Source organism: Mustela nigripes, chromosome 12 (genome assembly GCF_022355385.1).
Source record: "Mustela nigripes isolate SB6536 chromosome 12, MUSNIG.SB6536, whole genome shotgun sequence".
In the NCBI taxonomy this organism is placed as follows: domain Eukaryota; kingdom Metazoa; phylum Chordata; class Mammalia; order Carnivora; family Mustelidae; genus Mustela; species Mustela nigripes.
The window spans coordinates 42,312,558-42,337,714 of NC_081568.1; the positions used below are offsets into that span (position 1 = coordinate 42,312,558).

At 48.8% G+C, this 25,157-nt stretch overlaps 1 protein-coding gene across 5 annotated transcripts in view; it reads right to left on the reverse strand.

Annotated features, from left to right (window-relative positions):
* Window positions 1-578: 578 nt before the first annotated feature.
* The window catches only part of CCDC69 (coiled-coil domain containing 69), a 54,450-nt gene continuing 29,871 nt past the window's right edge, over window positions 579-25,157 (reverse strand). The window contains exons 5-13 of one of the 5 annotated variants that reach the window (XR_009407406.1): window positions 24,244-24,317; window positions 23,155-23,256; window positions 22,532-22,651; window positions 21,529-21,626; window positions 19,236-20,806; window positions 13,252-13,397; window positions 12,967-13,070; window positions 12,540-12,740; window positions 579-1,339 (exon numbers count right to left, since the gene is read on the reverse strand). Coding sequence is in view for 2 of the 5 variants with exons in the window: in XM_059417191.1 (XP_059273174.1) it covers window positions 20,629-20,806; window positions 21,529-21,626; window positions 22,532-22,651; window positions 23,155-23,256; window positions 24,244-24,317 (572 nt within the window). In the remaining 3 variants the exon portion in view is untranslated. The other 4 variants (XR_009407407.1, XR_009407408.1, XM_059417191.1 and 1 more) reach the window with 4 other exon arrangements.

Genomic DNA, 25,157 nt, shown 5'->3' on the forward strand with positions numbered 1-25,157 from the left:
TAACAGTCTTGAACATTTGCAAGTTTTCACATTATAAAATGATCCCTCACCTGGGTCTAGAGCATGTTTTGTCATACCCAGACTCTGATTGCTCCGTGGTAAAGTCGTCATTGTGAAGAGAGCTATTTCAGTATTACTCAAGCACACTGATCCTTAACAAAGCTCTAGCCACCATCATTATTTTCCCCAGTTATTAATGACTTGCATTACATCCTTATTTTGTTACCTTATTAAAGAAGAATTTTCTTTAAACTTCTATTTTTGTGTTTATATATTTGTATCAGTATGAACTCATGAGTTCCTGTTTTATGAAAGGGGGTATAATCTGATAGTTTTAATTATTTTGATGCCCAATTGTTCTAGATAATTCTCACTGAGAGAACCATCAAGCAGGCTTTTATATACTTTGACATATCTTTATCATTCTTTGAGCACGTCTTCGCTTTCTGGTATAAGTTATTCCTGGACAAGAAGTCTTGTTAGTGCCAGTGATATTTAGAAACCAAAAATAATGGTAAGTGGCTGTCAGTAAGCCTGCACTCATCCATGAACACACACACACCTGATTCTCATTATTTATAGCATAAAAATAGACTTTATTCTATGAAGTCATTGCAAGTCCCAAATTAGGAAACACTGAATCATTGTCCATGTGGATACAGGGTTAATTTTCCAGCAGCCTCTGGTCACATTTCCACCCACTGATCAATACATGACCACATTCTCTGTGTGTTTCTGGTTGAAAACCAATTTTTAAATATATATTATTCATTCATTGAGATATAAATCATGGTAACAGTCTAAGTTAAACCTGAACAAAGCTTATCTAAAATATGTATTTTTTTCCATTAGGCACATCATAGTTACTTTGTACTAGGAACACTAGAGATAGAGTGCAACTGCCCCTCAGAACAATGTATTACTTAAAATATAACCCATGGGAAATTTTACTAGTTATCAAGCACGTTTAGATACAGCCTTAAGAAAAACACATACTGGCAACATTTTTCCGTTATCTCCCCCCAAGCCCAGAGCACCTGTGGCTAGTTAAATAAGTCTTTTGAATGTGCTTGTTCAAGTATAAACTTTATACTGCTTGTCCAGACATATTTTACCTTCCTTCTTGTTTATCTACAAGGCACATGACTAATGTTTGGCCTTCTTCAGCTCTTCTGTGGATTACTGTCCATATCTAATAAAAGCGGGACTGAGGGGTTGTTTGGGGCAACAGTCTTTTCTACTGTTGTCCCCTGCTCCCTCTCTCTTGCAGCTGACTTGTTTGTGCCTCGTTCTTCTCCCGTGCACCGTCAGGAAGCGGCAAGTGGTGCCCAAACAGGGACTGAAATGAAACAGGAGAAGAAACCCCCATGTGAGTTTTTGCATGGCCGGGCCTTTTTCCTGCTGGTGAGTTGTGGGTACTTATCGCAGGGTATGGGTAATCTAGAGAGCGCAAACGATTATTGCCCTTATGTTTGCTTACTAAGACAACTCCTAAAGGCGGGAGGAGCAAGGGCCAACTTATGGAGCTTAAAAAAAAAAAAAAAAAAAAAAGTGATTAAAGAACATTGCTCCTGGTTCCCTATATTAGGGACTTTAGATTTACAGACATGGGAAGAAGTAGGTCTTGAGTTAAAACTTTTGCATGCTAAAGGAAAACCAATTCCAATGGTTTGGACCCTCATTTGCTCCATTTTGGAATCTTTACAAACCCCTGATTCGGAGAGCGATAATGAATGTTCAGGAGAAACTAAAAAAGAGGAACGTGAACATGCCATCCAGGAGGAGAAAGAAATTACTAAGGCCATCGTAAAGGAATATATAAAGGAAGGAATCTCTTCCCCCTCCTCCAATACCAGAAGAAAAGGTGCAAATGGCACTGCTGCCATTGGCTCCATCATTCGATGAGAAGGCACCATTTAGTGAAAAAAATGAAGAATTCTTGCTATCAGCCATTCAAAAGGGCCTCCTTGAAGCACAGCAAGCGGGAGACCTAGATGCCTTTCATTTTAATTTCCTGGTTATTACTAGAGAACCTGTCGCTCTGGGACATGATCCTAGTGATCCTAATGATATCTATGAGGCCAAGCATGTGCCATTTTCCTTTAAATTATTGAAGGAACTAAAACAAGCAGTACCAAACTATGGAGTTAATTCTCCATTTACAATGGGAATCATTCAAGGCATCACAGAAGGCAATCGACTTATTCTGATTGATTGGTCCTTGTTAACAACAGTTCTATCTTCAAATGAATTCTTGCAGTTTAAAACATGGTGGCAAGATCATGCAGAAACCGCAGCTGCCCATAGCAGAGCTTGTAATGTTTCTATTTCCATGGAACAGCTCATGGGTGTTGGGCCATGGACCCAGGTGCAAGACCAGTACTAATGAATGATCAAACTATTGATTAGCTCCAGCGTTGCTGTTTGAGAGCCTGGGAGAGAATAGGATCCCAAGGAGAGAAGTGCTCTTCTTTTCAGAAGGTGGTACAGGGTCCAAAAGAACCCTATACTGATTTTTTTTTGCAAGATTACAAGAGGCTATCAAAAGAATGATAAATAATCGTGAGGCTGCTGATACCGTTCTTCAGCTGTTGGCTTATGAAAATGCCAAAGCTGATTGTAAGAAATTGATAGCACCCTTTAAAGGCAAGGGGACATTGACAGATTATATTAAGCTATGCCAAGGAGTAGGAACAGAGACCTACAAGGCTGATTTGTTAGCTCAAGCAATGGCTGCTCTGACCACAGGAAAATTTAAAGGACAGTGTTTCAGCTGTGGGCAAGCAGGGCATACTAAAGCTCAATGTAGGCAAAAAGGAAAATTCTCTCTGCAAAATGTAAAAAATAAAACACCTGGTCTCTGTCCTAAATGTACAAAGGGAAACCATTAGGCAAGTCAATGTCATTCCAAATTTAGCAAGGATGGATTCCCCTTTCAGGGAAACTTATTTCGGGGAAAGCCCTCAGCCCTGAAAAACAAGGGGGCCAATTCTCCTTTAATGCCCAGCTTTCAAACAAATGTACCATTTTAAATTTATTACACGCCACACCTGGTGTGCCGGATTAGATATCCCCATTCCCAAAGGTTATCTCTTAATGCCTGCCAAGCTTCCCACTAAAATTCCAACTAATATTTATGGCCCTTTACCAAAGGGAATCACTGGGTTACTTTTGGGGAGATCTGGCCTTACTTCAAAAGGAGTACTAGTTCACACTGGTGTTATTATTCAGATTATACTGATGAAATTTCAGTGATATTAACTACTGCAGATCCATCCATACCATTTTCAAAAAGGAGACTGCATTGCCCAGTTGCTACTTTTACCCTATCTCCAGGGTCAATCTAAAAACAAACAAAGAAACTCCATTGGGTTTGGAAGTACTGGAAAAACTGGAGCATATTTGAGAAAATTTATCAAGATAGACCAATTTGTCATCTTAAAATACAAGGAAAGGAATTTTTCAGGTCTAATTGTTACTGGAGCTGATGTCTCTATCATAAACTCATTACATTTGGCCTAAAAAATGGCCATATAATTCCTCTTCTGTTACTATTATAGGATTAGGACAGGTTGGCAATGTACGTCAGAGCTCCAATATTCTTCTCTGTGAAGGACCCAAGGGTCAAAGGGTTATTTACAGCCATATACTGTAGACTTACCCATTAACTTTTGGGGGCGAGATTTACTAAGTCAATGGGAAGCCTCTCTGGTTACACCTTCCCCTAAGGAGGATTCCCAGATTTTTCACAGAGGGCCACTGCTCCTAAACCCATTAAGTTAATTTGGAAGAATGACAAACCTATTTGTGTGGAGCAGTGGTCCTTAACACAAGAGAAATTACTTACTCTTATTACAGATAAGAAAAGGGCATAATAAAGAATCCCACGGTCCTTGGAATTCACCGGTCTTTGTTATTAAGAAAAAAATCAGGAAAATGGAGACTTCTAACAGACCTGTGTATGGTTAATTCTGTTATCCAACTCATGGGGTCTCTCCAAGTTGGATGACCTTCACCTAATCTAGTCCCACACGAATGGTCAATAATTATCACAGATTTGCAGGATTGCTTTTATACTATACCACTTATTAAGGAAGACTTCCCCCGTTTTGCTTTCACTATTCCCAGTATAAATTGAAAAGAACCAGCCAAACGATATCAATGGAGAGTTTTACCACAAGGAATGTTAAATAGCCCCACTCTCTGTCAGGAGTATGTGACAAAAGTTATACAGCTGGTCAGAAATCAATTTCCACAAATTTATCTTATCCATTATATAGATGATATATTATGTGCAGCCTCTGATAACATGCAGTTGCAGGATACATTTAAATTGTTTAAATTACAATTTGAAAAATACAAACTAATTATAGCTCAAAAAAATTGACCCTATCTCCAGAGTCACCAAGTCACCACACCTTTCTCATATTTGGGGTTCATTATGGACAGGACCTCAGTTAAACCACAGAAAGTTCAAATCTGTAGAAATAAAATTACAACCTTGAATGATTTGCAAAAATTATTGGGAGACACTAATTGGATAAGACCTAAAACTGGAATTCCCACTTGTGCTTTGCAGCATCGATTTGCCTCTTTAAAGGGAGATCCTAATTTAAACAGCCCTAGGATCCTATCAAAAGAGGCCTTTAAAGAATTACAATTTGTTGAAAGCCAGATTCAACCAATGCAAATGGATAGAGTCCAACCTGAGATACTATTCGATCTTCTTATTTTTCATATCCCACATATACCCACTGGATTAATTATTCAGGAAAAACAAATCATAGAATGGGTTTTTCTTCTGAAGAATACTGTTAAAAAACTCACTACATATATAGACCATATTGGCAGTATTATTCAATTAAGAAGAAAAAGAACTCGCCAAATACAGGGATATGACCCACAGGTTATTGTTCTGCCTTTAAATAAGACACAAATTGAAACAGCATTCCAAAATAATTTTAATTAGCAAATAGCCCTTAGTGGCTTTACTGGAAACACTTCTTCTCATTATCCCTCTTTACCTATTGTTTCCTTTTTAAAACATACTGCTTTTGTCCTTCCTAAAATTACTTCTGAAAATCCAATAACAGATGCCCCTACTTATTTTTCTGAACGCTCTGTCAAAGGCAAAGCCTATTATTATGGTCCTATCTCAAAGGTCATATATCTGCTACTGGTCCTTCATCACAAAAATTAGAATTAATGGTGATTATTACATTGTTTCAAGATGTTTCTTCTGCATTTAATCTGTTATCTGATTCTTTATATACAGTATATGTTTTGCAGCACATCGAAACTGCTACTGTTTCTACCTCTGATGTAATATGATGACCCTCATCACAGCCGTAAGTCTTCCTGGATGTTATGCAAAAATAAATAACTTTACTTACCTTAGGCCTATATACCCAATCCTCCCCTACTCCATCCAGAAGAGTGGAGAAAAGATATAATACCAATTTATTTAAATGCCTCAAAATACCAATTTATTTAAATGCCTGGAATTTTGGATCTTAGATTGCCACTCTTGCCTCTAGAGGAAGGCACAAATATTAATCTTACCTTAGGATATCAACACAGACCAATATGTATTGGCAATCATTCCAGTTGTCTTATCCCTAATGATCAAAGATGGTTGGTGGACTTTCCTACCAATAATTATCTAACTAAAGTTCAGTTACATTTACTCTCCACTAAAGGATTCCCAGCCAATGAATATTAAGGTCCTAGCTACAGCACAGCAACACCCCTTATTCCCGAATGCAAACTAACACAAATGTGGTCTGATGAGGGCATTCACCCTTTATGGGAGGATTGTGGAGCTTCTCACCCCAGTATTGTTATTAATGATTTCTATGGAATTGTATGGGACTGGTCGCCTAAGGGGATGGCAGTCACCAATTGCACTGGGAGACCCTGCTCCTCTCATCAAAATTTAAAATGACAAGTTTTGGATGGTCTTATTTTACCACAAACCTTAACCTCAGGAGATGCACCTCTGGCCTGGCGTGGGCAAGGACTTTTGGTGCCATCCCCTTTTGTTAATTATCATAAAAGACAAAAGAATTTATAGAAGGTCACCACCACTTTGAATCACATAAGAGTTTGGAACATCTCTTACATTTATCAGTCTAATAACTATGCATTCTCCTTTTTCCTAATGAAAGAAAAATGGGTAAAAGCTTGTGTTAGATATCCCTATGTTCTTGTTATTGGAAAAATGACTTTTGATCATAACAATAGGGAAATAAACTGTCCCAGATGTAAAATGTTCACCTGTGTGGATAAAAATGTTTATACAGACAACTCTATCATTCTCATAGTTAGAAGAAGAATAGGCATCTGGTTACTGGTGAAACACCACCATGTTTGGGAAAGCTCTCCAGATATACATGTACTTTTAACAATTTTAAAGGACTGGGTACATAAAACAAAAAGATTTCTTGTGTTGCTTATAACAGCTATTATAGGAATTATAGCCATTACTGCTACAGCTACCACTACAGGAATAGCCTTGCACCAAACTGTACAAACCACACTATTTGTACAGCAATGGCAGGAGAATGCTAGCAAAGCTTGGAATCAAGAAATGATCACAGATCAAAAATTAGATAAAGGTATCTCTGATTTAGAAGCAGCCATGATATATATAAGAGATGATCATCAAAATATAAAGCTTAGGTTTCACATTTTATGTGACTGATATGTTTCTTCCTTCTGTGTTACTCCCCATGCCCATAATGAATCAGAAATATCATGGAACAAAATTTGCTGTCATATTACTATTCATTATGGTGATAATCTAACTTTAGATATTAAACAACTTGAAAATACTATTCAAGGGGCACCTGGGTGGCTCAGTGGGTTAAAGCCTCTGCCTTTGGCTCAGGTCATGATCCCCAGGTCCTGGGATCAAACCCGGCATCAGGCTCTCTGCTCAGCAGGGAGCCTGCTTCCCTTCCTCTCTCTCTGCCTGCCTCTCTGTCTACTTGTGGTCTCTGTCTATAAAATAAATAAATAAAGTCTTAAAAAAAGATACTATTCAAAGTATTACTCACTCATCATTACAATCAGTTCCAGGAGTGAGTTTTGCTCAAAGGATTAGATATTCTATCTAATTTAAACCCTTTTACTTGGATCAAACAAACTGGTCTTGGCGTTATAGGTGGAATGATTATTCTTTCTATTGCTATAATCTTTTTATGCTTCGTCCTCAGATGCAGGCGAAAATTCTTCCAACGACTGATGGATCAAGAAGTTACAAAATTGACTTTTCTTCTTCTGCACAAACAAAAAGAGGGAGATGCAACTATCCCTCAGAACAATGTATTACTTAACATATAACCCATGGGAAATTTTACTACTTACCAAGCACGTTTAGATACAGCCTTAAGAAATACACATACTGGCAACAGGTCTCTGGGGGAGAGGATGGTATATGGCCTTGAAGCCAAGCAGCTGGGAACACCCAGCCCACTCAGGGCAGAAGGTCCTCTGCTTCATTTTTCCATTATCTCCGCCCCCTGTCCCCCTCCCCCACCCCAGCCCCAGAGCGCCTGTGGCTAGTTAAATAAGTCCTTTGAATGTGCTTGTTCAACTATAAACTTTCTACGGCTTGTCCAGGATTTTGCCCTCCTTGTTTATCTACAAGGTGCATGACTAAAGTTTGGCCTTCTTTGGCTCTTCTGTGGATTACTGTCCATATCTAATAAAAGCGGGGCTGAGGAGTTGTTCGGGGCAACAGTCTTTTCCACTGTTACCCCCTGCTCCCTTTCTCTTGCAGCTGACTTGTTTGTGCCTCATTCTTCTCCCTTGCATCATCAGGAAGTGGCAATGGAGGGGAACCTGGGTGGCTCATTTGGTTAAGGGACCGACTCTTAATTTTGGCTAAAGTTATGATCTCAGGGTTGTGAGATCAAGCCCTGCTTCAGGCTTTATGCTGGGTGTGCAGCTTGCTTAAGATTCTCTCTCTTCCTCACTCGCCCCCTTTCCCTCGCTCTCTTAAGTAAAAATAAATGAATTAATAAGTTAATTAATTAAAACAAAACAAAACATAACAAAACACTAGACAGACCTTCAGCACCATGCTTCGGGAGCCATTTTAAGCAACAAAATCTGCCCCCCTCTCCAAGTACAGAAATGTGAAAACCATGGCACTAAGCAGATTGAAAAAAATTTTTTTGTTCACACTGTGGGCATTTAAACAAAAAACAGAGTATTGCTTTGTTCGTCCTCAGTTGGCAACATGCAAGTTAGAAATTCTAATTTTTTTTTATGACTCTATTCATGTTAACTATGAAAAGACTAGGTTGATTTGGGGGTTACAAATAAATTCTTGCAAGCAAATGAATCCTGAAACATGTAATCCATGAATAATTGGGATTAAGTTGTATATTTAAAAAGATGATAAGTGGGGCGCCTGGGTGGCTCAGTGGGTTAAGCCGCTGCCTTCGGCTCAGGTCATGATCTCAGGGTCCTGGGATCGAGTCCCACATCGGGCTCTCTGCTCAGTGGGGAGCCTGCTTCCTCCTCTCTCTCTCTCTCTGCCTGCCTCTCCATCTACTTGTGATTTCTCTCTGTCAAATAAATAAATAAAATCTTTAAAAATAAATAAATAAATAAATAAAAAGATGATAAGAGTTCGTACCCGTATTTTAAATTCCAAACCCAAATCTCAAGCTTCAAACTGGACTTTGCCATTGCCATGATTGTGAATCCTTTGTTAGTGCATTACCACAGTGTAAATCCAACTATTCCCAATGTATTCACTTATTTGCCCAATCAACAGACTTGACACAATGTAATCAAACTTCTATCCACTCTGGCCACCTTCACTACCTAACCTGCAGGGGCCTGTCCCCCAAGCCCTCCAGACTGGGGACCCCTGAGCCACACCCTAGGACTCCGCCTGCCACCCAGGAGGAAATCGTGCCATTCGGAGCCGTGCAAAACCCTCAGAGCAGAGAAACCTGCATGCCCCTGCTGAGGCCAACCCTCCCTTCGGTGCCCCAGCAGGCTGCAAACAGGGAGGCTGACACTCAGCCAGCTCCCATCCCTTGACTCTGCTGCGGGAAAGCTCCCCTGTGCGGGGACCCTTGGGGGAGTTGCATGAGACCGGCCCATGTTCCCGGATGGCCATGACATGCACCTAGTGAGAAAGCCTTCTAGACCACAGGCGCCAGCGTGGCACAAATCGCCGCCCAATGCCAGCCAATCAACATTGATTTGGGCAGAAAGCTTGTGAGAATTGGCAGGAAAGAGCCGGTAAACTTGCATCAGGGGCTCGGGCATGCAGTGCTGCCGCCTGGGACTGGCCTGGGATTCCAAGTGGTCCCTGCCTGAACCCTGCAAGAAAGCCCTCTATGAGCCAGGCGCACACAAGGCCAATACTTGCCACTCCTCAGCCCCCTGGGGTGCCCACCCTGGCGCTGGCGGATGGGGCCTGCCATGCCCTTGGCCCTTGGCCTAACCCTTGTTTGGGTTTTCAGGCTTCCGTGCCCAGGGGCCTGTGACCCAAGCCCTCCAGACTGGGGACCCCAGAGCCATACCCTACGATTCTGCCTTCCCTCCCTGGAGGAATCCATGCTGTTCGGAGCTACACAGAACCCTCAGACCAGGAGAAACCCTCATGCCTACCTGAGGCCACCGCCACCTCCAGCGGCCTCCCTGGCCACAAATCCCCGAATCTGACACGCCACCTGACCGCCATCTTTGACTTAGCCCTCCCAACCCCAGGATCCTGACTCAGTGCCAGCAGATCGGGTCTTCCATGCCCCTAGGCCCTAACCCTAAATTGGGTTTTCAGGCTTCTGTCCCCAGGGACATATTGGGGACCCCTGAGCCACATCCCAGGAGGCCTCTCCCTGAGGGCCTCCACAGAAGAAAGCTCTCTGGGGGCAGATGGGGGGTGGTGCGAAATAGCGCGTGGGGCTTGGGCTTTTTTGGCAGCAGGGGGCGCCAAAGTTGAGGGTGGCCTGAGGTGGGCATGCAGGTTTCTCCTGCTCTGAGTGTTTCCCACAGCTCCCAAGGGCACAGTTTCCTCCTGGGTGGCAGGCAGAGTCCTGCCTATGGCTCAGAGGTCCCCAATCTGGAGGGCTTGGGGGATAGGCCACTGGGCACAGAAGCCTGAAAACCCATCAGAGGGTTAGGCCAAGGGCTTAGGGGTGTGGCAGGCCTGAACTGCCAGCACCCTTGTGTGCACCCCAGGGGCCTGAAGAGCAGGAGGCATTGGCCTCACATGTGCCTGGCCCGGAGAGGGCTTTCTCGCAGGGTTCCGCCGAGACAACTTGGGACCCCGGGGCCAGGACCAGGCGGCGGCCCTGTGGGCCAGCACTGCCAAAAAAGAGTTTGCCGGTGGCTTTCCAGCCAATTCTCACAAGCTTTCTATCCAAATCAATATTGTGGTCTAGAGCACTTTATTGCTAGGTGTGTGTCGCGGCCATCCTGGAATAAGGGCCTGGCCCTTGTGGCTCCCTCGAGGGTCCCCATGCAGGGGAGCTTTCGCGGAGCAGAGTTGAGGGAGGGGATCTGTCTGAACATCAGTCTGTGTTTGCAGCCCGCTGGGATGCCGATGGTGGAGGTGGCCTCAGCGGAGGCAGGCAGGTTTTTCTCACTCTGAGGGTTTTGTGTAGCTCCTAAAGGCACAGTTTCCTCCTGGGTGGCAGGCCTCCTGGGATGTGTCCCCCAAGCCCACAAGATTGTGGACCCCGGAGCCACACCCTAGGATTCCACCTGCCGTCCTGGAGGAAACTGTGCTATTCCGAGCTGTGCAGAATACTCAGACTGGGAGAAACCTCCATACCTCCCAGAGGCCACCCCCGCCTCCGGTGCCCCCCCCCCACCGGCCATGATACCTGGAGCCTGACACACCACCTGACCCCCATCCTTGACTCCGAACACCACGGGCCCACCTCAGTGCTGGCAGATTGGGCCTGCCATGCTCCTGGGCCCTAACCCTATCCATAGGTTGGGTTTTCAGGCTCCCATCCCCAGAGACCTGGCGCCTAAGCCCTCCAGATTGGGGATCCCTCAGCCAAAACCCAGGACACCGCCTGCCACCCAGGCGGAAACTGTGCTGTTAGGAGCTGCACAAAACCCTCAGAGTGGGAGAAACTGCATGCCCCACCTGAGGCCACCCCCAACTTCGATGCTGCACCAGGCCACAAACACACAGGCCGACGCTCAGCCGGACCCCCTCCCTCAACTCTGCCCCCGGAAAGCTCCCCTGCGTGGAGGCCCTTGGGGGAGCCCTCTAGCAACCCTCGGTTTGTGCTCTAAGGTTGAGTCTGTTTCCTCATTGGTCTATCCATCTCCCCTCAGTCTGTTCATCTGTTTTCTTTCTGAAATTCCAAAGGAGTCAAGTCGTAGGATATTGGTCTTATCCTACCGACTTTGCGAGCTTAATCCATTCTAGATCCATCCACATCCTTGCAGATGGTTAAGATTTCATTCTTGTAGAAGCTGGCTCCTATTCCATTCAGAAGATGTGGGATATATATATATATATATATATATATATATATATGGAGAGAGAGAGAGAGAGAGAGTGACTGGACATTGGGACTCCCTCATAGTTTCACTCTGGTTGATAATGCTGCTGTAAATATCATGGTGCTTGTACCCCTTTGAATGTGCATTTTTGTGCCCTTTGGGAAATACCTAGGAGGGCAATTGCTGAATCCTAGGGTTGTTCAATTTTTAGCTTTTGGAGGAACCTCCATACTCTTTTCCAGAGTGGCTGCAACAGCCCGCATGCCCATTGACAGTGCAGGTGCATTCTGCTTTAAACAGAATATTACCTGCTAGCAATTTCCTAAAGAGGAAATGGAAAATCTGTGGGTTAAGCTGACTCATCCAGCATCAGGCAAGCAGCCACAGAAATTCACTGCAGCATCCCTGACGCCAAGCCCCTTGAAGCCACCAGGATGCTTCTATCCAGGGGAATTCCCAAAGACCCCCCTTCAGACTTCACCACCCATGAAACTGCAGAGAAAATACGGCATGTCCAACTCTCCAGATGGTCCACTGAGTGAAACTAGAAAGTCAAGCTTCCCTTTTAAATCGTCCAAGGCTCCTTGAAGTCATTTTGAATTTCCCTCTGCCTTCATTGGAACTCTTTGGATGAAAAGACGAATCCATTAGGATACATCACCTTTGACAAAGGAGAAGCCATCATCCAAGTCTCTCTCTTACCACAAACAGCCACCTCACTCCAGATGCTGGCCATTCTACCACAGCCTAGGCCCAGTGAAATAAAAACTGTTAGATGAAGAAACACATGTATGTTCAAAACACACCCGAGTCCATATCATGTTCCCTTTCGAATCCAAGGGACTGCCTAGGAGAGAGATATTCCACATACCTTTGTAAGCCAGAAATGAACAGAGAAAATGGGATCTCCTGCCACGGGCTCCCTGCAGGGAAGCTTGGGAACTCTGGCCCCCACTCTAGGTGGCTGACATCTGCTTCAATGTGACTTTGTGGCTCCACTGGAGACCAGAGAAAAGCCCAGTAGGTTTGGGGTGAAAGAGAACTTTTACCTCCCATCCTGGCACGGAGGTGACATTGCGTCTAATGGGCCTGCTGTTTTTCCTGAACGCGGATGTCCTGGGACAAGCTGCATGACTGACTCAGACGCTGATTTCCAAACTTCAGGTCTCGTGGAGCCAGAGTGAAGAAGGGTTGTCAGGCGGGGCTAAGCAGGCACCTCCCACCGACAGCCTGCACACCTGCTCCGAATCCTGGGAGAAGGAGAGACACATGCTTGTTTCTCAAGTGGTAATTAACTTTCTTCTAAAGCTGACGAATGCCTTTGTCCTTTTTGGGAGAAGCAAATATACTCTTCCAAACAAACACTCAACTCTTCGGTTCCAAATGCAACATGAGCTGGGTTTGGTTTCCTTCCAGCTCCAGACCCCCACCCGGAGGACTCTCCTGAACCATCCTGACAGCACATTACCAGCAAACCTGGGAAAATGGGGCACAGTGCTGAGTGAGGGTCCAGCTCCAGGGATTGTTACCACCACTCCTGAGCCTTGAGAAACAGAGACTATACAGCTCATCACTCCCTCCTGTAAAGACAAGCGCCAGAGCCTCACCTTTCAGGGTCTCTCACCCAGCACCTCACCACCGCACTCAGCCAACAGGCTGCCCTGACCCCTCTTCCCGTGTATCCCACTTCAGCTCGCCACTGCCTCCAGTGGTGGCAAGCGCATTACCATGCCTTCCAGGGACTCTCGCACCACAGCTCACCGCTCCCTCCAGTGGCGTGAACCGGCACTGCCCGGTCTTCCAAAGACTAAAGCAGCTCCCAATGTCTCCGCAGGTCTAAAGCCACACTGGCACTGTTCCTCCAGATTGGGGACGTCTGAGCCACACTCCAGGACTCCACCTGCCACCTGGGAGGAAACCGTGACGTTTGGAGCTGCGCAGAATTCTCAGAATGGAACAAACCCATATGTCTCCCTGAGGCCACCCTTACGGTCAACGGCCCTCCCTGGCCACAAACTTACAGCCTGACCTGCTTCCTGATGCCTGTCCCAACTCAGCCCCCTGGGGAGCCCTCCTCAGCGCTGTCAGATCAGACCCGCCCTGCCCCTAGGCCCTAACCCAAACCCTAGGTTGGGTTTTCATGCTTCCATCCCAGAGACCTGTCCGCCAAGCCCTCTAGATTGGGGACCCCTGAGCTGCACGCCAGGACTCTGCCTGCCACCCAGGAGGAAACTGTGCCATTCCAAACTGCGCAAAACCCTCAGAGTGGGAGAAACCGCATGCCTCACTGGGGCCACCCCACATCCGGTGGTCCCCCTGGACACAAAACCTGACATGCCTTCTGATCACTGTCCTCGACTCAGCCCCCCAGTAATCCAGCATCACCACTGGCAGATGTGGCCTGCCAAGGCCCTAGGCCCTAATCCTAAACCTAGCCTGGGTTTTCAAGATTCTGTCCCCAGACACCTGGCCCCCAAGCCCTCCAGATTGGGGACCTCAGAACTTCTGGTCTAGGGACCAGATTGAGCCACACCCAGAACCCCGCCTACCACTGAGGAGGAACCTGTGCCACCCGGAGCTGCGCCAAACCCTCAGATCAGGAGAAACCTGCATGCTCCCATTGAGGCCACCCCACCTTCAGTGCCCCACCGGGCTGCAAACATGGAAGCTGACTGTCAGTCAGAGCCCCTCCCTCAACTCTGCCCCCAGAAAGCTCCCCTGTGCAGGGGCCCTCAGGGGGGCTGCATGGGCCTGGCCCGTGTTCCCTGATGCCCACAACACAACCTAGCGAGAAAGTGCTCTAACTGTGGGCGCCAACATGGGCCCAATCACTGCCCCACACCGGCTAATTCTCACGAGCTTTCTGCTCAAATTGATATGATTTGGGCAGAAACTCTTGGGAACTGGCCTGAACTCCCCCTGGAAGGGAGAAACCTGCATGGTCCCCTAAAGCCACATACACAATCAGTGGTCACCCCCCGCATCCCCACTACAAACCCAGATTCTGTTGTGCGGCGGGATGCATGCCCTCAACTCAGCCCCCTGGGGATTCCTCCTCAGCGCTGGCAAATCGGGCCTGCCAAGTCCCTAAGCCCTAACCCTAAGCCTAAACCAACATCGATTTGGGCAGAAAGCCCATGAAAAACTGGCCAGCGTTGGGCAGCGATTCCGGCCGTGCTGGTGCCCGCGGTCTAGAGCGCTTTCTCACTAGGTGCCCTTTGCAAACATCCGGTAACACAGGCTGGGTCCCCGTGGCTTATTTGAGGGCCCCCGCCCAGGGGAGATTTCTGGGGGCAGTGTGGAGGGAGGGGGTTCAACTGTCAGCCTCCGTGTTTGTGGCCCGGTGGGGCGCTGAAGGTGGGGGATGCCTCGGGGGAGGGTGTCATGCAGTTTTCTCCCACTCTGAGGGTTTTGTGCAGCTCCAAATGGCATGGATTTCTCCTGGGTGGCAGGTGGAGTCCTGGGGTGTGGCTCAGTGGTCTCCAATCTGGAGGGCTTGGGTGCCAGGTCTCTGGGGATGGAAGCCAGAAAACCCAACCTAGAGTTAGAATTCTAGGCTAGGGGCATGGCAGGACCAATGGGCTGGCACTGAGGCGGGCTCCCCAGGGGGCTGAGTGGAGGACAGTGGTGAGACGGGGCATCAGGCTCCAGCTTTGTGTCTGGGGGGGGGCACCAAATGTGTGGGTGGCCTCAGCGGGGCATGCCAGTTTCTCCCACTCTTAGGGTTTTGCGCAGCTCCAAAGGGTGTGAATTCCTTCTGGGTGGCAGCCAGAGTCCTGGGGTGTGGCTCAGGGGTCCCCAATCTGGAGAGCTTGAGGGCCAGGCCTCTGGGGCTGAAGCCTGAAAACCCAACCTAGGGTTAGGGCCTAGGGGCATGGCAGGCCCTATCTGCCAGCCCTGAGGCCAGCTCCCCAGGGGGGTGAGTAGAGGAAAGGGCTTGCTGGCCTTTTGAGGCGATTCTGGCCTGCCCTGAGGGACTTCATGCTGGTGGGTCATGGAGCCCCATTAAACAACGTGTCTAGGTCAAGCTCATTCTTCTTCCCCCCTCTTTTCTTCCCAGACCCAGAGCACCTCTTTGTCCCCCTCCCCTCCGAGGATTATTATGAGCTGGTCCAATTGTGCAGCCATCCGCCAGTCCTGCTTCCCTTCCAGGTGACCAACCCTCTGGCCCAGGGGACACTGCCTCAGCAGTTCCCACTGGAGGAAGTCCCAGTGGATGGAATGGGACTGACATCTCCTTCAATGTGGAGAAGGGCTTCACCATCCACTGGCCCCTAGCTTCCTCGGCTGGCTCCCTTTTCTGCTTGGCTGCCTCAGTGGCTTGAGACAAATCTCTACCAAGTAGATGCTGATCTACACCAACTGTGCACGGGCCTAGGGCCTGGGTGGGCAGGGCAAGGGAGGACATGGGGAGAAATGCCTCCTTTAGGGACCTCAGATTTGGGTTCTTTGGATTTTGGAACTCTAAACAACCAACCAACTTTCAACAACACACCCATGTAGTCAACTGTCTTGTCCAGCCAGCAAGCCAATCAGCTATTGAACAAACTTGCATCCGGAAGGCTGTCTATCCACTCATTCTCAGTCATGCCACACCATTCCATTATCCGCCTTCCTTCAAATCCATCACCCTATTCACCCATTCTCCATCAGATGACCTGTTCCATCAGCTACCCATCATCTATCAATTCAACCAACCCAACCATTCGTCCTCTATGAACACAACCATTCCACTCATTCATTTCATTCGGTCATTCCAACAATCAGTTCAACAGGTTTGTCCCCATTTCTCTCCCATCCTCTCCATAGCACATCCATCTTCCTCCCCCACACCACCGACCAAGTTTCAGCAACATCAGTCCAATGGGGAGAGAACTTCAGTGTGACCTGTATGTCTCTGGGTGAGCTGGAAATTGCTGTGGTCTTTGTCTGGGGGAATATCCAGGGCAGAGGGGAAGAAAAGGCTGCAGATGTGTGTCTGTGGTGATGGTGCATTGGCCAAGAGCACGAGAGTGAGGGTCGGGAGTGATCATGTCCAAGTGGAACCACTGCTGGACTGCTACTCTGAGTGACCTTGGGCCTCAGTGTCCTTGTTTAATTTATTGTATAAAATGTATAATGTGTTCCTTTGTTCATTTATCCAATAATAATTACTGAGCAGCCACCATAATCCAGACACTGTAGTTCGTGCAGAGACCACAAGGATGAGGCACAAAGAGCTCTGGCTTCTGCTGTCTGCAAGCATACAGTCTACCTGGGGAGGAAGAAGTGGGAAACGACCATGATCATGGAGAGAGGACTAAACATCCCTGATGTATCAAGGATACATCAAGGCAACGTCATAAGAGCTTCTTAAAACAGAGTGGTCAGGGAGTCTTCTCTGAGGTGACATTGAAGCTGAGATCAGACTGGCCCAAACGGCATGAACATGGGGCTGGGGCAAGTGCTCGGGCCTTATGCTCTGTGTGTGTAATAAGAGATGGATGAAATCCTTTAGTAACTGTTCCCCGGGCACCTGCCGTGGGTCAGACCTTCCTAAGATGTTGTTGGACAGGTGGCAGTGATGTTCCTTCCTCTCAAAGACCGTACCCCCATAACCCTCAAACATCTGGAGAGCAACTGGGTCACACAGTAGATCAACCAGCACTGACAACTTCAAGAATCCTTAAAAGGGCTTCTTAGAAGAGGGGCGCCTGGGTGGCTCAGTGGGTTAAAGCCTCTGCCTCGGCTCAGGTCATGATCCCAGGGTCCTGGGATCAAGTCCCACGTTGGGCTCTCTGCTCTGCAGGGAGCCTGCTTCCTCCTCTCTCTCTCTCTCTCTCTGCCTGCCTCTCTGCCTACTTGTGATCTCTGTCAAATAAATAAGTAAAATCTTAAAAAAAAAAAAAAAAAGGGCTTCTTAGAAGAGATGAAATTCAACCTGAGCCTTGGAGGGAGGGCTGGACCAACAAAGACACGGAGAAGGTGAGCTCTCCAGAGGCCTTAGGAGGGAAAGAGTGGGGGGTCATTCTTCCACTTGTCCAAAATGGAAACTGAGACCCAACAGTGGAAAAGAAAGCACAGATGGTTGGGAGACATGGCTTTGCTGTACTAGTCCTTCCCCAGATATGTTCCTTGGATACCAAAAAGTTCAGCCTCAAACCCCCCAAAAAGGTATTTTTTTTTTTTTTCTCTTACCTTGGAGACTCACAACTCACACGCACATGTGACAGACTCAGAGGTCTGAGTCTCTCCAATTTAATATTGCTTGACTCCGTGTTTCCCAAACAATTTTCATAATAGAACCCTTCCCCCTTGGGGAGGTAGCACCCATTAACAACCACACAAAACCAGAGTGCCTTACCGGGGGATGAGGGGGTTGCTGCTCCCCGTCAAGCTACTTCCTGCATCTCCTTCAGTTGGAGAGGAGACCCTAGCTTGTCCCCAGGGACTTGAGAAGCTCACATTTGCCACAAAGAACCTTTCCTTTCAGGTGCTCTGATCTGCGTGTGTGGATTGGATGAGTCCCTGTCCCTGCCCCTGAAGGGAGTAGGCCAGTGTTGTTCACCGAGAAAGCCGGGTGCAGCAGGAAGCAGGCAGCACCCTGTATGTAGAAGAGGCCCTGGGCTGGGCACCCTGGCATCTACACCTGCCAGCCCAACAACCTTTAGGGCATGGGGACTGCCACCATCTGTATCCGTGTGACCAGAAGCCCTCACGTCTCCCCTGCTCCTTCCTAGCTCCCCCCCCCTAGCTGCAGGCGTGCCGGTGTGGAGCAGTGGGCCCAAACAGGGGTAGGTAACCATGTGAACCTTGGTATTTTTGATGCCAAGGAGTTGTTACTCCCAAAAGAGTGCAAAAAGAACCTTTGCACTCACACTTATACTCTGCCCGCATATCACTATTTCCACGCCTTCCATCAACCTCACAGCCTCCCTCCAAGCCCTGAGCTGTTCTGACGGCCAGCCTTCCCTCCAACATCAGCCCCCACTCCAAGGCTGGGCAGAGCTAGGGCCAGTGGGGTACAAGTCACTCAGGCCCAGGACATATCGTTCAATGGACCCTGGTTCCTCAGTGAGGAGTCCCCTCCTCTCTCAGAAAAACACAGGGGCCAAATAAACACAATGCCATGGTTTCCACAGCTTGTCTTCCCAGGGTGAGCGCGTGACCACAGTTCATCTCCTTGCCTCTGCCATAAGGCTACAGGAGGGAAGCCCTGCTCCCCACAACTTGCCGCTTTTCCAGCCTAGCCCTTCTCAATTAAAACGATGCTTTCTAAAGTGCATTCTGCAGCCTGAAGTGCTTAGGTTGGGGTAGGACGTTGGTCAAAGGAGTTTAGAAAATGCTGGATACTCTGCTTCCTTCTTGGAAATTTGCAGTTCACATTAGTGCATTAAGGGTTCTGAGAAGTCTTGCACTTTGCAGATCTGTTTAACTTGATGGAATCTAGAGTTTCTCAGATTACTTGGCTATCAATTCTTTCCTTGGTCATGCCTATTAATGTGCAACGAATTAGCGTATCCCAGACAAACTTTGGGGAAAGATGCATGAAGTACATGTGTACTTCACTCGAGAGCTGTTTCCAAGGCTCCCAGATATATAACCTGTTTGCCCACAGCCAGAGAAGCAGCTCAGCACTCCCTTAGCCCTACTAGGGGAGAAATGGAGAAAGAGAGTCACATCTGAATTCCAGAACAAGAAATGGCTGAAGACCAGGTCTGGGTTGATGGAGCTAACTTCAGTCCTACTGGACTAGCCTTTCTTACTTGCTGGTCTGGGATCTGGGGCTGGAGCCGGGGAATCTCAGGGTAGGTCCTCCAGTTCCTGTGATTCTCAGTTTGCTCTGCTGCTGAAGAGGGATGAGAACTGGCTTCGAGAATCTTAGGTAGCTGATAGGAGGGAGTGTATGTGAGAGCATTGAATTAAAATGCTCTGTGCAGGGGAGAGGTTCTCTGTACAGTGTCCAGCTGACCTGAAGCTTCCTGAGAAGAATATTAAATCCACAGACAGTCTGGGCTGCACAGGCCTGCCAAGGCTGGTTTCTCCAGCCACCCCTCTGCACTGATGGGGAAGCTGAGGGCCAGGCTCTGGGGTCCTGGCATCTGGCATCAGGCGTGGTAGAAGGAGTAAAGGTAGGGAGCAGGAGGAAGAGAGAAACCAGAAGTCGGCGGGGGTGGGGGGTGGGGGGGCAGGTAGAGGAAGGAGGAGAAGGTAAGTCACACGTCTGATTTTTCCAGAGCCTGAGGAGAAAAACAAGCACAGCGAGCTAAAAGCGGGATGACAGCCGAGGTCCTGGTCCTGGCTTTGTGGGCTCCACTCCCAGTGTGGTTTCCTCATCTCTCTAGGGATGAGGTTCTAGCTCTGGCAGCTAGGTGTCTCCAGACCCACGAGGTGGCCCTGAGACAGAGAGACCTGGAGGGCTGAGGGAGTGAGCCTTGCCTGGTCAGGGAGGAGGATCTCTGGCTTATCCCCTGGGCTGACCAGACTCTGGGACCAGAAGCAGTGGCTGACCCCAGGTCATGTCTAGCCCCTGCTTTGGCTGGTTCGGGCCGTGGCACCGCCAGCCCGATGGGCCTCCAGCAACCCCCTTTCCAGCTGCCCACCTTTCCCTGTTGATTCCCAGGGTCTGGCCCACTTCAAAGTCCGCTGTCCCCAGCCCCCTGTCTGACCTTCAAACCAACCTAGAATGGGACATTGTAGAGACTCAAGTATCATTCGTTCAGGTCCCCTGCCTGTTTTAGAGGACAGGTAAACTGAGGCTAAGGGAGGGTCTGAGCAGAGGTGAGAACATCTGGGGAAAGCTACCAAGTCAGGACCAGGGGGCTTGTCTCTTTGTCAGATGACCTCAGCAGCACTTCCCCTGGAAAAAGGTCAGGACGTCCCTGATTTGAACAGAGAGAATAGGGAGGGACGGAAGGACTCCTTTTGCTTGTTCCCCGGGGCCAACTCAGGGAAGGCGCATCTGGGGCCTTCCATCACCCCATGGGTGATCCTGCATGGCCCAGGCCCCCAGGCCTCAGGGCACACACCCTGGCTCCCACCTCACTCCTGCCCTCCGCCCTTCCTGGGACAAGACGAGAGGCTCCTGCTGTCTTCTTCAGTAAGTCCTCAAGAGGGAGCCATGACCACAGGCGTCATGGAGGGCCCAGGCCCCGGGCCCTAGCTGGCGAGGAAGGAGACCTCCGTGGGGGTGACAGAGGCCAGGGGGAAGGCAGGGGAGGCGTCCGTCCCGAGAACCCGGTACAGCAGCTCCTCCTTCTCCTGCTGGAGCTGTTGTCGCAACTGGGACTCCTTCTCCAGGGCCTCGCGGGCGAGAAGCAGGTCCTCCGAGAGCTGTCTGTGGGTGCAGACAGAGGCCCCTGTTGCCAATGGGAAACAGCCTGGCAGCGGCTGCACCAACCAGCCCATTCCTCTAGGGGGCCTTCCACAGAGGGGCCGCCTGCCCGCATCAGGACCCCCACCACCCTGTCGTCCCCCTGGACGGAAGAGGTCATTGGATCCCTTGACAGAGCAGAGTGGCCCTCACAGGTAGACAGCTCTGGGTTCGGATCTGCCCCACCACTTAGCTGTGTAACCCTGAACAAGTCCTTGACTCCTGCCAAGTTTCAGTTTCCTCATCTGTAAAAGGGGAGTGATAACAGGTGGACAGGCTCTTAGAGTAATTATGAGGCTTAGGTGAGATAATACGTAAACAATTCAATGAATTATGTCTGACACATGATTGTGGCTCTCATTTACCAAGCCTTTAGAATGGGTTCCTTCATTCGTATATACTTATCACCCCAGCTAGACATTTCCTGTCCCCTCTTCCTGTATTGGGCTTTGGAGTGGAGACGACTCAGCCAGGATGGGGACAGATATCAATCAGGACACTAAGACCGAGGTTCATGGACAGAGCTGGTCTGCTGGGATTCTTGACTGTCAAGGAAAGAGGGAGCCACATTCCCCAGAAAGGCCTGGGCCTATCTGTCGGTCCATTTCCCAGACTCTCCAAGACCCTTCCAACCGGAGATGGTGACCAAATGGTGGCAAGGGGAGACGGGGGCAGGGGGCAGCTACCTTGACAGAACCATCTGGTTACGGGCCCGGACATGGAGGTCCTCGTTCTCCTGCTGCAGGGTGGAGATTTTTTCCTCCAACATCAGATTTTTTTCTTTCTGTAACAAATCAGATGGCACTCAGAAAGCCACTGACCTCACATGGCACAACGGATGCCATCACCTCCCTCTTATCTGTGGTCACTGAAAACACTGACTCAGTCTGGGCTCGATGTTACATTTTGTGAAGCAGTAAGATTACTTTAAAAAACACACCCGAGGAGTGAACACAGAGCTGCCAGTTTTTAATTTTGCCACGTGAGACGTAGCAAAAAAAAAATATAGCTCCTCCCATCTAATGTCTCCATCAGTGCATAAGGGAAGGGATATTTTTGGTTCTCCGAAGTCAGGATATAATCTATATAAATAAAATTACATGTGTCTGTTAGGCTAGTGCACAAAAATGGTTGAACAAAATTCACAGGGAGCGTCTGAGATGGTCTGATTAGAATACAGGTTGTGCGGCACCCACGAGTAGGGAGATTTCTTCTGGAGTAACATAATCTCCCTCTGGATGCCGCCCTAGGTTCCTGGGGCCTCCCTTCTCCTGGAGACAAAGCCATCAGTGTGCTCAATGCCCATCACTCCCCAGGCCTTTCCTTGATGATTCTGGCCTCCTTTCTGTCTGATGGTTCAATCTTGCCTTCTTCCCCACCCCCTACCTGGCACGTAACACCTGCCAGCCTCTCCCAATTAGCCAGGGTACCCCTGGGGTCACCCAAGTTAGAGCAGCAGGAATAGCCCAGAAAAGCCCAGGGCCCATATGAGAAGGGGCCCATCCTTGACCCAGACCGGCTGCAGACCAGCCTCAGCTATCTCCAGGGCTGGCGTGGGTGGCAGGTCCACGATGGTATGGCTTATGCGGGAACCTCCTCAAAGGGCCTTCCCTCCACACCCTTTACAAAGAAAACGCTCAGAAAGGCCAAGCCTGAGGCTGCGTCGCCCCCCAGCTGCCAGGCACAGACCACTGTTTCCATGAGGATCAGCCGCTTGTCCAGCTCATGAATACGCTCGTTCTTCATCTCGATGACAAAGTGTAAACTCTCCAGCTCCTGCTCCCAGAACTGGCTGGGGCTCCCATAATCCTAGACATGGATGCAAAATCATCTCATCAGACCAGCAGGCAGGGAGAGAGGGGTACGGGCTACCTGCTACTCTCCCATTCTGCCTCCAAATCACTGTCTGCCTCTCCCCAGTCACCTCCTTTCCTTGGGGCTCACGGTAAGTGCTTAACATGCTCCATTTCCTTCCAGCCTAATAATACCCTCAGCCGCAAGCCCCGTTCCCACCTTAGATGAGGAACTGTAGTTCAGAGCAGTTAAGTTGCTCGTGCTAAGGGCTAGGTTCCCTCTTTGCACCTAGTTCCTTCCGAATCCAGAGCCCAAGCACGTCACGACCCCCATGCTTCTCTCTCAGCCTTACTTTTCCCCTCAGTGACGCGGAGACCCTCTTTCTTCCAGGTCCTTGTGAAAGTAAGAGTGTCAGGTCTAGCCCTGGCCTTGAAGAGGACTTGGATTTTCCCAGTGCCCAGACCCTGACCTCCCTGGAGATTCGAGAATGAAGAGCTGCCAGCTTAACTGCCACCTGCCTGGATGTGTTTCTTATAGTCTCGGCTCAAAATGGACTCTTCTACCCTCTTCATCTTGGCCTGGAAGACCTCCAGCTGTGAGGACAGTCCATCGATGGTCTCCTGGAGAAGGGAGTGGGAGGGAGATGGCCAAAGGCTGGTTCATAAAGGCTGGAGGTGGACTTCTCATCCCAGAGAGGGCACGGTTTGGGTTCTTCCATGAATCTTCACCCTGCCCTACCCACCAACGCAGGCTTGATTTGCTTCAACCGCTTCCTGAAACATACCAGCCCCATCTCTGCTCATAAAGCCTTTAAGGACTCCCAGTGCACTTGGGGACCATGTCCGGGTGTTCCAGGCTGGTGGTGTTAGCTCGACATTGAAAGCCCACCCAAGCTGGACTCTGCACTTCCTCAGTCTTCCCTCTCCATCCTCCCATTGCCAAGTATATTCTTGCCTCCTACATTCCCCTTCCAAGAGCTTCTCACATCCTAACCTTACCCGATACCTTCACAATAGAGCACACCTTTCATATGGCTCATGGGCCCCACCACCTGGCCTTTGCTTCCTCATCAGCCTTAGTTCCCTGGTTACTCATACTCTTCATCCCAGAGGGATCTTGGACTTTTTTCAGTTCTACAGGTAATCACATTTCCCCCTCTTCTCTATGTCTTTAAGCACACTGGGTTTTTTTTTTTTTTTTCTTTCTACCTAGGGCACTCCTCTTGCCCTTCTTCATCAGAAGAATTCCAACCCATCCTTCAGGTTCCAGCTAAGATTTCATCCCTCTGGGAAGGCCCTGACCTGGTAAATTGACTCAGATGCCTTCCTTTGTGCTTCCGAAGCTCCCCGTGTATTCACCTGCCAGCCCGGTTGCACCATGGTACCTGGCCCATGAGGTCGCCAAGATCCTCCAAGCGCAGTTCTCAGAGAAATAGGCCAACCCTGATCTCATACCAAGTTCTCTGGAGCTAATAGCTCAGTCACCACATTGAGGGGCTGGATACACAGAAGACACTCACCTCTGTCCCTCACCCCTAAGTAGAGGCCAGGCGGCTTTCCCGCAGGTCCTCCCCTCCCCCGCAGAGATGGCCATGAGTTCCCTCTCACCTGCAGGGTCGCCTTGGCCTCCTGAAAGGAGTGGGTAAGGCCTTCCTTCTCCTGCTCATGCGAGGCCCGGAGGACTGTTAGGGAAAGGAGACCTCCGTGAGCTCAGACACCCAGGCACTTTACCCTAAAGCCTTCTGGCAGGCCCCATGAGGCCCAGAGAACCTGGGTGATCAGCTGGGGCCCACAGGGGCCAGGGGGCTGGGGATGGTCTTACTCATCTTTCATTTGCTGGGCGTGCAGCTGTGCCAGAAATATAGTAGAGATTTAATGAAAGCTCATGGAAATGGAGACAGATGATATCTTGGGAGGAGCTGTGAGCCCTACCAGATTGCGGGACGCACCCACGCTGCACTCTCAGAGGCTGAGACCCAAAGACCCTGCGGCAAGCTTGCTCATCTGACTCGCTGGCCATGACTGTGCACAGGGCCGATGTTTTGCAAGCTGGGTTACCCAAACTTGGAAACCATTAAATCATTATTTCTCAAACCAGGGCAGAGAACTGCAGTAAGTACATTTGCTCTGGAGCCAGGAAATCTACTTTGTTGTCGTTCTGCTTCTTCCACCACCGAGGAACCTTGAGAGGATCACCTCAGATATTAAAACGTTCTACTGCAGGCATCTGGGTGGCAGAGTCGTTAAGCGTCTGCCTTCTTTATTTTATTTTATTTTATTTCATTTCATTTTTTCAGTGTTCCAAGACTCATTGTTTATGCACCACACCCAGTGCTCCATGCAATCCGTGCCCTCCTTAATACCCACCACCAGGCTCACCCAACCCCCCACCCCCTCCCTTCCAAAACCCTCAGTTTATTTCTCAGAGTCCACAGTCTCTCATGGTTCATTCGTCTCTCCCTCCGATTTCCCCCAACTCCCTTCTCTTCTCCTTCTCCCAATGTCCTCCTTCTGCTCAGGTC